The 18,726-nt window shown below is 38.5% G+C and overlaps 2 protein-coding genes across 2 annotated transcripts; one reads left to right on the top strand and one right to left on the bottom strand.

Moving 5' to 3' along the window:
* Nucleotides 1-6,190, top strand: LOC134062044 (uncharacterized). The gene is made up of 3 exons (XM_062517916.1): nt 1-26; nt 4,698-5,191; nt 5,679-6,190. The coding sequence occupies exons 1-3, from the start codon at nt 13-15 to the stop codon at nt 6,188-6,190; spliced, it is 1,020 nt and encodes a 339-aa protein (XP_062373900.1). The 5' UTR covers nt 1-12.
* A 4,819-nt stretch (nt 6,191-11,009) lies between these two features.
* LOC134062285 (uncharacterized) lies at nt 11,010-16,581 on the bottom strand. The gene is made up of 2 exons (XM_062518252.1): nt 16,512-16,581; nt 11,010-13,403 (listed from the first exon to the last, which is right to left on the bottom strand). The coding sequence occupies exon 2, from the start codon at nt 13,393-13,395 to the stop codon at nt 11,272-11,274; it is 2,124 nt and encodes a 707-aa protein (XP_062374236.1). The 5' UTR covers nt 13,396-13,403; nt 16,512-16,581; the 3' UTR covers nt 11,010-11,271.
* Between the last annotated feature and the right edge of the window lie 2,145 nt (nt 16,582-18,726).

Below are 18,726 nucleotides of genomic sequence, written 5' to 3' on the forward strand. Positions count from 1 at the left end.
CAGCAGCAGAACATGGCAGAACATTGGTGAATACATTGTTTGTAACTTTGAGCTATTATTGAGTAATGTAACTTCTGTGGAGAGAATAATTTTTTTAAATCTACTTTTCATTGCTATACTGTAATGAAACTGAGTATTTGCGAATTTAGAGTCGTTATCATCTTTAAAGGGTATTCATGCAGTAACAGTATGTTGTAGAAATAGTAAATGCACTAGCAACACATGACATCTTATGTTATGGTGTAGTAGAAATATTTTATAATTCACTTTAGACATGAACGTCATCAGCTTCTGACCAAACCAAAACTTGTCAAGTACCCTCGTGACCTTTTGAACATATGTCTATGATGCAACTGCCTTGTGACCATGTGACTGATCATTGTTGATGAGGCCTTTCTTCTTGATTCAATCAAGAGGAGGCAAAGGCCTTTAAATGCAGAGAGACTATGTTTGTGTGTGTGAGTGTGTGTAACGTTACGCTTAGTGTCTGTGATTTGTGCCCATACATTTCTGGAAAATGTGGACGAGAGTTTGATTCAGATATGAGTTTTTCGAATGTTGACACTGTGCGATGGTAACCTATTTATATAATTTTTTTCACCCGTTTTTAACATATTTCAGTTTGCAAGCATAAACAAACTATGCTGCAACAGTGGGCTATAGCCCAAACCTTGTCTGATTAATTTGTTGTAATTGTGGACCATACGTAGATTAATTTAGTGAGTGATAGAGATCACTCAGAGTGGCATTGTTCTGGGTCTTCTAGCCACTGATTGAGTATGCCCTGATCACATCAAGTTTCCCTTTTAGCGCTATAATCCTCTTTTTACTTCAAACGTTTTTTGAGAATTGTAACTACAAGACATCTTTGAGTGGATGAAACTTGTCAGCCTATGTCAATAGAAACACAATTGTGTCATCGTATCACTACTGATAGCTCATTAGCCTACTCAATCATCTTATGCCAGCGATTTTTGTAACACCCTTGAATGCTGTGCTTCAGCACTCAGACTGTTTCACCTTATGTTTTATAGTTAAGAAGTTTAAATACTCAGAGCCATTTAAAGTCAGTTGCTTTATCACTGACATGTTTACCCTAAATTAGAGAATGATAATGGTTTTAACATGGAACATTTTTTTTTTAGAGAGAGAGAAAGTACAAGTGAGTAGCACCAGAGCAATGCACAACACATTAATTTTATTCAACAGACACATGACACATTGACTAAAGATTTGTATTTTCCATAGACATCTATGCTATCTTTCTTACTTTATTGCCTGACGTTTTCTATGTTCAGTGTTATGTGTTGCTACTATGATACGTTTGTCTTGTCTTGTTGTCTTGTCACTTCTCTTGTCAATATGGGCCCAGGGTGTGTGAGTGTGTGAGTGTTTGTGCAGAACATGTGTATGTGGAAACTTGGTTTAAAATAGTAATACACCGTTTTGTACTAAAGGGAATTTTTCAATTAGGCTACTGCAATGGTTACCATAACCGTGGGTACAGTTCGATATGGGTAACACGGATTTAATTTCTTTAGTGATCTACAATCACGTTTTTTTGTTTTGTTTGGTTTGTTTTTCTATAATGGGTTTGAATACTGTTTTTTTTTTTTATAAATCTCTGCCATGTCAAAGCAGGTTTTGTTGTTGATTTGTATCTTTATTGTTGAACTAATGCTTCATGCAATCAGGACTGACAATTGTTTTTTCTTTTTTTTTAACACTTGTCCCATTTGCCTTTCCTTTCATGTGTCCTTGTCATCCTGACCAGGGCAAGCTCCTTTTTTAACTGCTGATTTATTTTACTTTCATTGGAAAACAATTGAACAGTTTAGTGTTATGTCGTTTCTTTGATTGTTATTTTGTGATTATTTTATTTCATTTACAAGCTGATGGTATTTAATGTCTATAACCAGAACCTCCCAATGTTAGGCCTATTTTCTTTCACACAACGACATCGTCATATACTTGCTTGTTTTGTTATCAATTCAGAGGCGGATCTGGCGGACAAGAGTGTGCCACAGATCCGAAGGGGGATGGTTGATAATTGATAACAATGACGTGTTTAGATTGCCTGTTGAATTAGTTTTGAGGACTTGGGCTCCTCAAGGAATGTTGCCTCACAAGATAATATGGATGAGATGTTTTAACTTAATGAGATGCTTACACTATTACTACCATCACTAGAAATGTTACCACTATCACAGGGAGTGTTTACATTATTACCATTTAATTTAAATGAACTTGATAATACTGTTATGTCCTGAGGTGAGACATGCCTCAAAGTTCATGTACTATATTGTTTGCATGTTTAGAATTTTTGATAACTAAGAAGATGGGCCTGCCTGTGGTTGACGTCGGCTATGAAAACGTGTCACAGCTAAAACCTTTTGCTCAGAGCTATTTTCAAGATCTGTTCCAGACATTTAGCAAAGCCACGATGGTGAAAGACACAGCTTATCAAAAGGGGGACAGGACGAAACCCTTGATCCCAAACAACACCCTGAAGACCCCATCACACTTCACCGTATCCTTGGGAGAGCTGCAACACATTTGGAAGTTCTGTTTACCTCTCCACAAAGGATCTTGGACATCACAAGAAAGATTGGATTACTTTACAGTAGTGGACTTGCTGTGGGCAGAATAACCCCAAACAGCAAGGATCCGGATAGCCAGGTGGTCTACCCTGGTTTTCAGACAAATACACTGATTTGACACATACACATTCCACATGTATGCACCACACGAAGAGGAAGAGACAAACACAATGTTCCCACACCTATACACGTTCTCCACATTTACAGTATGCACCACACGAAAAGGAGGAGACAACTTGCTACGGTTGGCGTTGCCCAACAACACACCCAAAGACAACACACCCAGTTGACCCAAGTGCTTGAGTGCTCGTGAAAGACTTGAGTTGAAAACTGGAATCAAGGAAGATGGCGCGGGCCATGAAACCATCAACCACCAACGACCGTGAGGATCACAGAAAGAGACTTTTGAATTAACTGTCACACTGCAGATTCATCAAGGATCGCAACATTGCATAAACATTTCAACATCAAGGCTACACGTTCACATTGTGCACTCATATGGCTCAAGTTTAGCTGGAACAACACTACGAGTTTGTTTATTTTCTGTCTTTTTGTTTATTTTAGCCTTGGCCTGGGACAAATTCTTAACAGAAGAACTGCCGAAGACAAGTTAGGGTTTTGATTTTTGATTTTCTATAACTGAGCAACAATTCTGACAATTGCCAGTGATTTTGTACTGTACAAATGCATCATCTGTCCTAGTCGATATCTGTTGAACAAACAGCTAGTGTTACACGCTGGAGCAGTGCTCACAGAAAACAACAGCAAGTCTGTATACCACTCTCAAATGTTTAGAATATTTTTGTCATTATTGTGCTTCATGCAACCTGCATTGGATTTACATATTGTGTGAAAGTGTTAAACTTTCAAATGGGGGAAATGTAGTAGAAATATTTTATAATTCATTTTAGACATGAACGTCATCAGCTTCTGACCAAACCAAAACTTGTCAAGTACCCTTGTGACCTTTTGAACATATGTCTATGATGCAACTGCCTTGTGACCATGTGACTGATCATTGTTGATGAGGCCTTTCTTCTTGATTCAATCAAGAGGAGGCAAGGCCTTTAAATGCAGAGAGACTAGACAGCTCAGGAGACCTCAGTAGTGCCATTGCCTTAAAGGGATATTCCGCCATTTTTGGAAATACGCTCATTTTCCACCTCCCCTCGAGCAAAACAATCAATATTTACCTTGTTCCCGTTCATCCAGCCATTCTGTGAGTCTGGCGATACAACTTTTAGCTTCAGCCTAGCATAGATCATTGAATCGGATTAGACCATTAGCTTCTCGCCTGCTAGCTTCATGTTTAAAAGTGACTAAGATTTCTGGTAATTTTCCCATTTAAAACGTGTCTCCTCTCAAGTTAGAAAGTGCAATAAGACCAACTGAAAATGAAACCTGGCGTTTTTCTAGGCTGATTTGACATGGAACTACACTCTCATCTGGCGTAATAATCAAGGCAACTTGCAAACTACTGGCACTACTACTGCTTGTTGTCTATGGGGACTATTTTCAGATACTGCGTACGATATCACTGCGCCTATGGTACGTTTGCAAGTTGCCTTGATTATTACGCCAGATGAGAGTGTAGTTCCATGTCAAATCAGCCTAGAAAAACGCCAAGTTTAATTTTCAGTTGGTCTTATTGCACTTTCTAACTTGAGAGGAGACACGTTTTAAATGGGAAAATTACCAGAAATCTTAGTCACTTTTAAACATGAAGCTAGCAGGCGAGAAGCTGGTCTAATCCGATTCAATGATCTATGCCAGGCTGAAGCTAAAACTTGTATCGCCAGACTCACAGAATGGCAGGATGAACGGGAACAAGGTAAATATCGATTGTTTTGCTCGAAGGGAGGTGGAAAATGAGCGTATTTCCAAAAATGCGGAATATCCCTTTAAGCGGTGTGTTACGCTGGGTCTCCGGCCGTAGTCTTGAATTGTTGTTAGCTAATAAATGCCTTACCATGTTTTATAATCTCTGAAACTGCCTTTGTCTGCATGATACTTCATTTTCTTACTTCATTGGTAACAATGAAAGCAAAAAGCTCAAATCTATGATGTGTTTCCTCTTCTTCTCCTCTTTTCCTCAAGGCAAATGTCACGGTTCGTTGAGGACTTCAAGAGCACAGTGCTTCCGTCCCTCAAAAGTGGACTTGATGGATTTAATGGTCTGACATCCACTCTCTTGGCCACAAATACAGATATAGTCACCATGAAAATGGATTCATTTAGGACACTTCGCAGCAGTATTGAGAAGGTAAAGAAGAACTTGTCACAGTCAGAGGAAGCAGCAAGTACTAGGCTGAGACAGGTAGATAAGCTCACTGAGAATTTGACTGCCAAAAAAGGAGATCTTGAGAGGAAGCAAAGTGATAAGAATCAGAGGCTAAACAACTTAAAGACCAAGTTGAAGTCAGATAGAGCCGTGTTAGAGATGCATGAGCACTCCTTAAGCAAAGCCATAAACCACATGCGCGAAACTCAGTGGAAACTTCAAGATCTACAAAGCAAAAAGGAGAAGGCAGAGGAAATGCGAGATATTGGGATTGGACTCGCATTCATTCCCATTGTTGGGTGGATTCCTGGTGAGCAATTTCACTCATGTCTCACACGTTGATAATCAGGGTTGTAGTGGAGGCTAAATGTTAATACAGTGTATTCGCCCCTGACATTTCAGAAATAGAGTTTATTCACCTGTTATTGGAGTTTGTCCATCTCTCAAAAGAGTTTATTAACCAACTGCAACTTTTAACATTCAATATCACAATGTATTATCTGCATTCACACTATATAGACTCAGCAACATTCTAGGAACCATTTGATCCACTGGTATTGTTATAAACATTGGATAATAACCTCCACCATCATCAAACATGTTCTGAATGCCTTTTTTAAAAAAAATACAATACGGCATGGCGGAGTCCACCTTACCGTGACCACAGAATTCATAGTTTACCCACCTCTTATTTCACCACTACTACACCCCTGTTGATAATGTCTGTAGGCATGAAGTTCAGTGTTTAGATACTTTGTAATGTTCTTTGTACTTTGCGCTTTTTTTTTGTTCCGCAGGAGGGATAATGATTGGTGTTGGTCAGGCAGATTTAGACCAGGCGTCCTGGGCAGCAGAGCAGGCAAAGCAAGAGGTGGATGCGTTTGAGTCTCAGATCAGCACCATCTTCGGGAAGCTCTCCAGTTGCGAGAAGCAGATCGGCCAGGTGAGGGGGGAGATGAGTCAGGTGAGTGCTGATTTGGAGCGACTACGCCAGGACCTGAAGACGGTGAAGAACCAGCGCACGACCGTAGCGAGTTTCCAAAGCAAGATGAGGAGCGCCGTCAGCCTCCTGGGCCAACTGGCCGGCACGGCATCAGTGGCGGAGGTCCAGACAAGAGTCCTTGTGCTTCTGGGTCCAGTCATCAGCGTGCTGGAGAATGTCATCGACCTGGCTGGTCAGGTTACTCAGCAGTCTCTTCTCTCTGACAGACACCTGAGGGCTCTTATTGTCACTCTGCAGCAGAATCACCACAGGCTTAGGGCCATTGAGGCCAATAAATCTGCAGACCAAGACAATGATTTTTATTAGGGCTGTCAAATTAACTGATTAATCTCAATTAATTAATTTTAGAAAAAATAACTGATTAAAAAAAATAATGCAGATTAATCGACTGTGACCTTTGACCTCTAAGGCACCAAATCTATGCAAAGAAACAGTGTTGACATTGAGGCCCTGAGGAACTTTTGAATTATTAAGTCATATTAAAGGTTGTCATGGCCATTACTTGAACAGTGAAAGTAATAATAAAACAGTTTTTGAACTTTAATGTCACTAATGGTGATTATTCAATGATTCATTTGATTTGAGATATTTAAAATGTTTTAACAGCAAAAATTCTACATGCGATTCATTTAGATTAATTAATCACAGAGTATGTAATTAATTAGATTAAACATTTGAATCGATTGACAGCCCTAATTTTTATGTTTAATCAAAGAATCTGTTATCTTCTCAAGTTTTAGGAACCCTGATACTTAATGTATGTGGAATATGCATATCATAATTCTCAGTTGTAATTGTGTCATTTTATCATGCAGTTGTATAACTTTTTTGAAAAGCCTGTTATCTGTATAACTCTTTTTAACTCTTGTCATACAAACAAATGTATTTGCAATTCTCTCAATAAAAGCATATGTGTTACTTTCTCCACCTCTCTATGCTTTTCACTCATTTCTCTGAAGGCTAAAAAGTATGACAGCGAGCATACAGTGCTGTGAAAAAGTATAATATGACCCCTTCATATACAGTATCATAATAAGATCTATATGTGAGAATTATACAACAGTTAGGCCTTCGGCTTCGTGCCTGCGGCGAACCACAGCCGTGGCGATATTGGCCAACAACACCACTCCCACTCGTGCGATAATGCTTAAATACAGTATGGTCAATTGTAGAACAGTAAAGGTAATGCATGATGTTTCAATTGACTTGTTTTATTTTAGTTGATCTGTTTAAATGCAAAGCATCTGATATATAAAAAAATAGTGTGCATAATAAAAGCATTTACCAGAAGTTGAAAGGAATTAGCATGAAGAAAACCCTGTCCTGTCCTTTGTGACTGACTTGCGGGGCTTATGGGACTTCCAGGCCTATAGACTTTGAAATAGGTGTGGGTTTAGCTCAAGATGGAAGTTTAGTAGAGTGGCTGTGCGCACATTCCACCTTTCTTTGGGCCAGTTGCAGGACAAAGTAGACGGGCGTGAAGCAAAAAAAAAGGAACTCTCCGCACACCGGAGTTTAGTTTTTAAATTTGCTGTTTTTTTTTTTGTTGTTTTGTCAGAAATGTGGGAGCTAAGCATTAGGTGGACATTATATTTTTTGTCTTAATCAGAGATCCACACATTAATCTTAAGAAAGTCTATTAATGCATGTGTCAAATTAACTTCATAATATAAGCTTCATAAAACATTTTGCAACCATTTTTGTACTTAGCTAAACCTGTCTTAACTAGTCAGTAGGGGGATTTACAAGGCCCTTTAACAGATGCACACACACACGCACGCACGCACACGCACGCACGCACGCACGCACGCACGCACACACACACACACACACACACACACACACACATTTTGATGTGGTTGGATGGCTGGATGCCACTGTCCCAGCCTTGCTCTCGGCTGCACACCTAGCCAGTATGCCTGTGTCATAAGTGCCACGGACTGGGCATGTTGTGGGAAGCACTTTTCATGTCATGAACAAGTAAGAAGTTACTGTACACTGAGTAACTTTAAAGAATAATTTAAGTATACAGAATACTTTAAAGTACAGGTATACTTTGCCACCTAAATAATGCAGAACTCTTTATTCCGTTGAAGGATAATTTCAAGGACTGTTCCAGAAGGCTTCTCTCTGACAGCTGTTGTTGTCCTCTCTCTCCACTGACCACCACAGTTATATCAATTATATCATTTTCAAAACATCGAATATCTCAATGAAAAATAAACTATTATAGGCAATTTAATGTCTGTTGTTTTTTTGTTAAAGGTTAAAGAAAACAAGAAAAGAAGTAAAAATGTTTTTTTTTTTTTTTTTAAAGAAATCTCTAGACCACTGAATGTAGGCAATCAGCAGTTACAAAAAACAATATCAAATGGGCTTTAACCCTTAAACAGGCAGAAGTGAAAAATGAGTTGAAAAAAATCATTTCATGTTATTTTTTGGCTCATTTGCACCTAAGGAAATCATTCCCATACTCATTTTGAAAATATTTTGTATATTTTGGATTTTATGAGTTGTATCTCCCAGGATACGTTGCCCTATTAAGGTACGAAAAAAATCAAAATGGTAAACATTTTAATGTTTTATTTAATAAACATAACTGATACAAGCTTTATTTTCTTAGCCATTTATTTAACAAATATTATCTTTAAAATTAATTTTAGATTTTTTTATGAAGCTCTTCAAAGTATGAATAGCAAAATTTGTAAAAAAATAAAATAAAATAAAAAATTCCGAAATTTTTGAAAAATTCCTTTTTTTTTTTTTTTTTTTTTAAATCCTGATGATCACAATGCTCCACATTTCCTCTATAAACAGTCAACATCACAAATCTTATCTACTTTGTCAGTATTTGTGTACACTAATCTAGCCTGGAAAATCCAGACCCTGGCAATGTAGAAAGGTTAAGGGTCTGGCCAGGAATAATGGCCTAACTCGAGGGACGGCACCAAGCATGCATTTAAAAATTTCACTGCACGCAATTGGATAACACTACGACCAATGTTTACTCTGACTGATTCCGGACTTTGATGCAATTGGATATCACTATGACCAATGTTTACTGACTTCCAATGTTGCAGCTCTGTCGTCATCTGTTTAGCTCGCCTCTGGGCCGCCTATATCAGATACACCGATGTGATTGCTTCTCCGCAATGCAAGGGACAAAAATAATGTGCATCATTACTCATTGCCAGAGTCTGTTGCAGACACAATTCAAAGTGTGCTCTCGCGAGGACTCTGAATTTACAGGGTGACGTTAATCTGCAAGATATCAGCAACGTATAGCCTATACACACTCTAACAGTGCTGTGTTGAGTATATGACTAGGGAAAGTCACAGTTTTAGGAAGCTATCCAGACCAATAAGGGGCAGCATATTGGTTAAGATGGTTTGCCTGCTCACAAAATTTGTGACCAAGTGTCCATCGATGAAGGCACTGTCACCTAAATTCCTTAGCTTTTTTGGGCGTTTGTTCCAATGCCCCCCCCATCAGAACTATCCTCCTTTTCTAATTCCTCATTCTGCCTGATAATTGCTTCCTCATCTTCATCCTCATCACTACTGCCCGAGTCTAAAGAGCCTTCAGGGTTAGGGTTCTCTGTCACACTCGTCCCTCTGTTGCTATAAAATGGGCTAACTGTGATACCCTGTGGGCATATATATATGGTTATACTGTCATAATGTACATACCTGTACCTGAAAACATTTGTTTTTGCAGTGTATATTAGTTTTTCTTCCTGTCTGAAACAAAATGTTCAATACCACATAGAATACACAATATTACACATTGACCACATGTTATACCGCTAATCTGGCAACGTATCTCATGGGATACATACATTTCAAAGTTGCTAAACTAACACCATGAGCATAATAGGCTTTATTTCCCTTCATAAATATATTTAGACTATAGTTATAATCAGTTATAATAGTTAATATGGTTGTTTTATTGAAAATAATTATGTTTTATACATAATTACTCATCTCATGGTCAGCCTGTGCTCCAGCACTGGTGGCCATTTTGATTTCTGATCAGGCTGACGAAACAATGACTGATAACCTGAACCAAGTCATGTGACCTAGATACTGATAACAGACAAGACTTTTGATAACCAATAACTTGATTTGAAAAAAATATATATTGTGGCCCCATACAGGATGTTAAAAAGTATGTATCTCGTAGTGCACATTGCCTGTTTAAGTTGACAAGCCTTCAGAACTGATGTAAATGATGTTCATAAAGGAAAATGTAGGCCTACGTGCAGTACCATTTAAAATCACAGTCACCAAACCTGGGGCCCAAGTATCAAATACCTTTCAGGCTCTTCAGGAAGTCTAATATTACAGTTTTAAAACAATTGCTAAAACTCTGAACCAAATTATCAGTTGCCTGAACTGTTTCTTGAATTGATCACTCTTTTGGCAAAACTATACACAGTTTTCACCACTACCATGTAGCCGAAACAGGTTGCTGAATAGTAGAATGCACAGTTTTCAACACTAGCATGTAGCCTAAACAGGTTGCTGAATAGTAGGTTGCTCTACTATGAGGCCCAGGATGTCAGCTATGGCCTTAGAGAGTACTGTAAGTGTGAATATGGACACGCACTTGTGCACACACCATTTTAAAAGCATATTATTGTGCTAATCTGGAGGGGTTTTTAATATGTGTATACTGAAAAGAACAAATAAGGGGAATACATCTTATGGGTGGTTGGGGCTGTAGGAGATATTTATTTAAGATTTATGAATGCTGTATGCTGAATCAAATGGTTAAAATAGCCATGGTCTTTTTTGACATAGTTGCAAAAATACAAATATGAACCATTCAGTTATAGCTGCTTTGTAACTTTTCATCACCTGTACACTGTTGTGACGGAATTAAAAGAACTCAACTCATTATTTCACTGGTGTGTTATAACTTTCTCATTTAGGTGCCAGAAGTTATCATATTTTCTGGATAAGAAACTGAAGGCAGTCTAAGGGAAAGTCCACAGGTAAGCTATTTAGGAAAGCATTCATTTTGCTTTAATGAAGTCTGGGGTGGCTCTGTCCATGTATTTTACTGTCTATGGGTGAAACACATGAAAACACACAGTCAAGCTTCCTTTTTGCGTAACAAAACATTTATTATTAATGTTGAATCATGATTAAATGGCAGAGCAAGTATTGTCTGATTCTCTTAATGTATGTACTGTAAATGAGTATAGTATGTTTGTATATTTCAGTATGTGAAGTCTTGATTAAGCAAACTATTAGAAAGCAATGGCAAAGCAAGCATTCAAACTCATGGCCTTGTAGACTTAGATGAATAGTTGATGTAGAGGGGAGGAGCAGAGGGAAACTTGTTATGCCACTGTGAGTAATGACCATTCATGTTCACTGATTTAGGCAAATTGATCTTCTTCTTCTTTTTCTTTATCTGTGAAGGCGCTTTGAACAATTGCCTTCACTTTGTTTGTTTCTTCCTCGCGTGGTGGAGGCATTACTGCAAGTAGATCTCCCTCAATCTTCTTCATTCTGTCTTGCGTCCTCATCTCAAATTTTCGCTTGTTTTCGAGGACAAGTCGTCTTATTCCATCTTGTGCCTCTTCACAAGCGTTCTGGAGACCTGATCGCTCTACTGTGAATTGTGGGTTGCTGGGGTCAAGGGCCATCAGCCTGCCCAGGCTACTGACACGATCCATCAGGTATTTGGCAGAGACTTCAGCATAAGTCCCCGAAATCATGTTCACCAGACTGGCAATGTTAGAGGCTTGGAAGGCCTGGTTGTAAATCATATCTTTCATGAACATTCGCGAGGAGTACTTTAGAGATGTGTTTGTGGCCTTTGAGGCTGTTTTCAGGAAATCATCCAGACAGGTTTTCAGGCAGGTCTTGATAATGTTGGACACCATCTGAAAGAATCGCACCATTTTCTCCCATTGCTCCTTCACCCTCCCCATGGCATCCAGACCTTTCACTAGCATCTTGATGGTGGTCTTGAAATCGATCTCTTTGACCTCGCAGTTTCTCATCATCACCAGAATCTCAGTCAGCTCCCGTTTGTTCTTCTCCATGTTGTCAGCGCTCTTCTGATACATCGCTCTCACCGCGTCCAGTTGGGCGCGACTTTGCTCGATGCGCAGTTGGGCGTTTTCGGTGGCCATCTGACTGGCGCTCTTTGTTTCTGGCCCACCAGCTTGGCTTTGGCTTTGGATCAACTGAGGTGGTTTAACAGGGAAGGCAGCTGTGTTGGTGATGCGTTTGCTCTTTGAGTCAAATGATTGAGCCAGGCCATATATTTCATCAATCAGGTAAATGAGCTGGTTTGCAGTCTGGTCGGATGCAGGTTCCAGTTCAGGCCTAGCTTGCTTCTCCACTGCGTATTGACCAAGCTTATCACACAGGGAAATGCCTTTTTGACAGATTTGCACAGCTTGCACTTTTGGCTCACATTCATTCTCAGATTGGATAGATGTTAATATTCTATGGAAATTGTTTTTTTGAAAATCTGATTTAGCTTTTTGACGTTGTTGATCGTAAAGTTCTGCCTCGTTGATCTGCCTGTTTCCACCAACAAACATTTTCAGAGATTCACAGTGAGACAAAAGTTCAGCTGACTTGGAGAAGATATTGTTTGCAGCAAATGGATCATTTGCCTGCCTCTGTGGTTGAATGCCCTGGGGTTGCGAAGTGATTCCAGTATTCGTAGGTGAGAGTTGGCTGGTGAGCAAAGACATTGCACTGGCCCTTGTCATTGAGTTCAGATAAGTCATGAGACCTGCTGAGAGCCCTTCAACCAGGTTCATTCCAACTACTTCCCACCCAGTTGGTAGAGAGTCCATCGACTCATTGAAGCTCCTTTGAGCATCGCTGAGCTGCTTATCCATTTCCTTCATAGCTTTTTCTGCACGTGCGTTGGCTTCGTCCGATGCCTTCTTGCGTAGCTTCGCCTCCTCTATCTTGCGCTTGACAGTTTCAAGTTCCTCACCGTAGCTCTGCTTGGCATTGGTGCACGCCTCAAGGAGCTCCTGGATCAACTCAATGACGTTCATGAATTTCTTTTCCGTCCGCTCAGCTAATTGCAGGCAGTCCTGTGACATGTGGTCAATATTCTCAAGCTGGTCAGGGAGAAGGGCCTGGACCAGCTCATCGTCGTCCTGAAGGAGGATCTTCACTGACTCCTTGATGTACTTTGGCACATTCCCAGTGTGGAGGCGGATTTGATCCATGTTCTTGTGCGCCTCGTTGAAAGCTGCCCAGCCAGCATTGCAGACTTGCATCAGGCAGGCTCGGAAGGATTCTGGGTATCTGATGTGCTTGAAGCCGTCTTTGGGTGGATTTTTGTTGATGGAGAAATCGACATTGGATGATATGAAGACTAACTCTCCCATTATTGCAATGGACAGGGGCCCAGGGGTCAGGTACTCTTCCCAGTTGGCATAAGGCTGCATGAGCAGCTTTGTGTCATCTCGGCCATCTGATGCTCTGGAGAGATGCTGGGTAGCCTTTGTAATTGCTGATGCCATAGTTTATCCTGGGGAAACAATACAATTTTGTGATATGTTTTAGCTGTAGAGAAATGCTTGTTTTGCAGTTGTCAAAAATGCAATTACTACTTGAGTGAATGTGTAGTCTGTAGTGTGAAGAGGTGAAGTAAAACAGTGCAATCATGGTATTGCTTTTCATTGAACAATTTTTTCAGAACAATTATTGTTGACTGTTTTAAATTTCTTTTGTAAAGATTCTTAAAACCTTAACACCTTATAGTCCAAGTTATGTTTTAATGAAAACAAAAAAAACAAATAATACTTAATTTTTAAGGATTTTTTTTTTTTGTAATGTTCATGGAACTAAAATGGTATTTGGGGTAGCTATAGGAACACAAAAATCTATATGGAAATAGCTCAGTGTAGTCATTTTGTGTAAGTAAGCGCCAATGGTGTACCATGTTTCATTATGCATAAATACATTGGGTAACATTGTATGCCAATGCATTTTTCTTTTTTTCTTTAAATGGTTGACTCTATTTATTTATTACAGTGCATGAAAATGCACTGTACTGTTCTTCCAAAACTTCTTCTTCTTCTTCTTCTTCTTCTTCTTCTTATTCCGCTGATCAAATTCATTTTTTCTATTCAGCTTGAACCGTTTAACTTAGAAACTTCATTCAAACGTCGCAACGTAGGTCTTAAATAGGGGAATGCTGCTAAGTATTTTTCAACTTTGCAACTTTTATACTTTTTAAACTATAAATTAAAAACTATTACAAATTTCCCCATAGACTTAACATTGGCCTCTATGACATCACAATCGGATCATTAAGCAATTAGAATCTTATGCCAGGTGGCCAGCCCCACCTGCAGCAGCTCTCTCTCTCTCTCAGGCTACATACACTGGCTCTCTTAAGACTAGACAGTTAAATTGATTACACCTGTATCTGTATCCACTACTCTCAGTGGAGAGCTGTGTCTCTCCAGTCTACAAGAATATAAGGCACATTCCATCCAACTTTCTATCCATTCATCTTCTTCAGACCATTCACTCATCCACCCATTAAACTGTCTATCAACATCTATTAAACAATCTGCCTATCAACATCCATTAAACTCTCTGTCTATCAACATTAATTAGACTATCTACATTCAACTTTTAAATGATTTACTCTGTCTCAGGCTTTAAGCACACTCTCTCTTAAGACTAGCCAGTTAAATTGATTACACCTGTATCAACTACTCTCAGAGAGCTGTATCAGTGTCTCTCTTAACAAGAATATAAGGCACATTCCATCCAACCTTCTATCCATTCATCTTCTTCAGACCATTCACTCATCCACCCATTAAACTGTCAATCAATATCTATTAAACAATCTGCCTATCAACATCCATTAAACATTCTGTCTATCAACATTAATTAGACTATCTACATACAACTTTCAAAGTATTTACTGTGGGTGCCTCTCAAGCAGCGTTTATATGTCCTACCTCGCTCCTCGATCCTCAATGATCTACATAAAGAAAGATAGAAGAAGGGCTAGACTATCCCATTGTTGCCGCTCCATCATTCTTTATGTAGATCAGTGAGGATCGAGGAGCGAGAGAGGACGCGTAAATGCTATATGAGAGGCACCTTCTGTCTCAGGCTTTAAGCATACAATCTCATTTAGACTACAGATTCTGTTTCACTACTTCCTCTGTCCACAACTGTTTCAAAATAAAGGTCCTCACTGCAATAATACACTATTAAATCATTTAACCATTGTAACTACTCAACTATTTAACTGTTCAACCATTCCAACTGTCAGTTATCAACTATGCCTCCAGTCAACTACACGAAACCTCCATGTACCTAGCAATCAACATACCAACCATTAAAATTAAGCGTTTATGACCGTTTCCATAGCAACCAACATGATTATGCTGCAGTAACCATAGACTGGTCTATATATACAGTCTATGGCAGTAACTTCTTGCTTCCTGATAGTGGCCACCATGGATACCCTAGCAACAAATGTTTCAAAATAAAAGTCCTCACTAGCAAGTTAGCTAGTTAGCATGGTTAGCATAGTTAACATTGTTAGCATAGTTAGCATTTTTAGCATAACTGCAAAAAACATCTAACTAAGTTAGCTAATCAACCTGGTTAGCATTGTTAGCAATTTTAGCATTGTTAGCATTTTTAGCATTATTGCTAGAAATCATCAGTCAAGTTAGCTAATCAACCTGGTTAGCATTGTTAGTTTAAGTTAGCATTGTTACCATAGTTAGCATTGCTAGCATAGTTAGCATTTTTAGCATAACTGCTAGAAATCATTAGCTAAGTTAGCTAATCAACCTGGTTAACACTGTGAGCATAGTTAGCATAGTTAACCTTTTTACCATTACTGCATGAAATCAGTAGCTAAGTTAACCAATCAACCTGGTTATCATTGTTACCATAGTTAACATTTTAACATGAATAGAAATCAGCAAATCAAAATGTTTCAGCTTTAAACTGTCTACCTTCACACTATCAACTCTCTGTAAACTATGCAACCACCATATTTACCCTAGCTACACCTTGGTAATATCTACATTATCTATCTATTTTTGCATTTCATGCACTGGTAATTCCTTGGAATTGCATTTCTAGTTTATCTATGGTAGCCTACAACATTGGCACTTTGTACACTAAATGCCCAAACACTAAGTTACTTGAACATAGATTTTCAAGCGCCTATATTACCTACCCCACATACTATTTTCATCCTTTGAAAAATGACTGAAAAGCACAACCTTCCTTTGAAGCCCATCATATGTGAACAGCTCAAATATTGGTACAAAATAATAAATATATAGTAAAAATGGAATGATCGATACCAAATGCATACAAAACAAGTTACGTTTGTCTTCCACCCTACAAAGTTTAGGCAGCCTATGAATAATACAATACTTTTCATGATATTAATGCCCAAACATTGCCTCCAAGATAATGTGATTTTCAGGCTGTAAAACTGAAATATTTAAGAAACATAGTAATTTACATGTTGACATGTTGTTTACATCAGCAATTGACATCTATTCTTTCTTTCTATTGTTTCTATTGTTAATCTGTTTTTTTTGTCATCCAAAAAGCTCTAAGCACCACTTAAGAAAACTTTGCCTACCAAAAGTCCACTTGAGGATTCTCTGTAGATTCACCTTGAAGTGTTGTGGATGTTCAGTTCTGGTCAGACGTAACTTACTTAGAAACGGCATGCGCTTTTATACTGATACGTGAGCAGAGCTGCATCAGCAAAGCGGGTGTGACACTGCTACTTTAAAAGCGGCTCACATCAGAGCCCTGTCCTCAGCAGCAGCAGAACATGGCAGAACATTGGTGAATACATTGTTTGTAACTTTGAGCTATTATTGAGTAATGTAACTTCTGTGGAGAGAATCATTTTTTAAAATCTACTTTTCATTGCTATACTGTAATGAAACTGAGTATTTGCGAATTTAGAGTCGTTATCATCTTTAAAGGGTATTCATGCAGTAACAGTATGTTGTAGAAATAGTAAATGCACTAGCAACACATGACATCTTATGTTATGGTGTAGTAGAAATATTTTATAATTCACTTTAGACATGAACGTCATCAGCTTCTGACCAAACCAAAACTTGTCAAGTACCCTCGTGACCTTTTGAACATATGTCTATGATGCAACTGCCTTGTGACCATGTGACTGATCATTGTTGATGAGGCCTTTCTTCTTGATTCAATCAAGAGGAGGCAAAGGCCTTTAAATGCAGAGAGACTATGTTTGTGTGTGTGAGTGTGTGTAACGTTACGCTTAGTGTCTGTGATTTGTGCCCATACATTTCTGGAAAATGTGGACGAGAGTTTGATTCAGATATGAGTTTTTCGAATGTTGACACTGTGCGATGGTAACCTATTTATATAATTTTTTTCACCCGTTTTTAACATATTTCAGTTTGCAAGCATAAACAAACTATGCTGCAACAGTGGGCTATAGCCCAAACCTTGTCTGATTAATTTGTTGTAATTGTGGACCATACGTAGATTAATTTAGTGAGTGATAGAGATCACTCAGAGTGGCATTGTTCTGGGTCTTCTAGCCACTGATTGAGTATGCCCTGATCACATCAAGTTTCCCTTTTAGCGCTATAATCCTCTTTTTACTTCAAACGTTTTTTGAGAATTGTAACTACAAGACATCTTTGAGTGGATGAAACTTGTCAGCCTATGTCAATAGAAACACAATTGTGTCATCGTATCACTACTGATAGCTCATTAGCCTACTCAATCATCTTATGCCAGCGATTTTTGTAACACCCTTGAATGCTGTGCTTCAGCACTCAGACTGTTTCACCTTATGTTTTATAGTTAAGAAGTTTAAATACTCAGAGCCATTTAAAGTCAGTTGCTTTATCACTGACATGTTTACCCTAAATTAGAGAATGATAATGGTTTTAACATGGAACATTTTTTTTTTAGAGAGAGAGAAAGTACAAGTGAGTAGCACCAGAGCAATGCACAACACATTAATTTTATTCAACAGACACATGACACATTGACTAAAGATTTGTATTTTCCATAGACATCTATGCTATCTTTCTTACTTTATTGCCTGACGTTTTCTATGTTCAGTGTTATGTGTTGCTACTATGATACGTTTGTCTTGTCTTGTTGTCTTGTCACTTCTCTTGTCAATATGGGCCCAGGGTGTGTGAGTGTGTGAGTGTTTGTGCAGAACATGTGTATGTGGAAACTTGGTTTAAAATAGTAATACACCGTTTTGTACTAAAGGGAATTTTTCAATTAGGCTACTGCAATGGTTACCATAACCGTGGGTACAGTTCGATATGGGTAACACGGATTTAATTTCTTTAGTGATCTACAATCACGTTTTTTTGTTTTGTTTGGTTTGTTTTTCTATAATGGGTTTGAATACTGTTTTTTTTTTTATAAATCTCTGCCATGTCAAAGCAGGTTTTGTTGTTGATTTGTATCTTTATTGTTGAACTAATGCTTCATGCAATCAGGACTGACAATTGTTTTTTCTTTTTTTTTAACACTTGTCCCATTTGCCTTTCCTTTCATGTGTCCTTGTCATCCTGACCAGGGCAAGCTCCTTTTTTAACTGCTGATTTATTTTACTTTCATTGGAAAACAATTGAACAGTTTAGTGTTATGTCGTTTCTTTGATTGTTATTTTGTGATTATTTTATTTCATTTACAAGCTGATGGTATTTAATGTCTATAACCAGAACCTCCCAATGTTAGGCCTATTTTCTTTCACACAACGACATCGTCATATACTTGCTTGTTTTGTTATCAATTCAGAGGCGGATCTGGCGGACAAGAGTGTGCCACAGATC

This window comes from Sardina pilchardus, chromosome 17 (assembly GCF_963854185.1).
Source record: "Sardina pilchardus chromosome 17, fSarPil1.1, whole genome shotgun sequence".
Classification (NCBI taxonomy): domain Eukaryota; kingdom Metazoa; phylum Chordata; class Actinopteri; order Clupeiformes; family Clupeidae; genus Sardina; species Sardina pilchardus.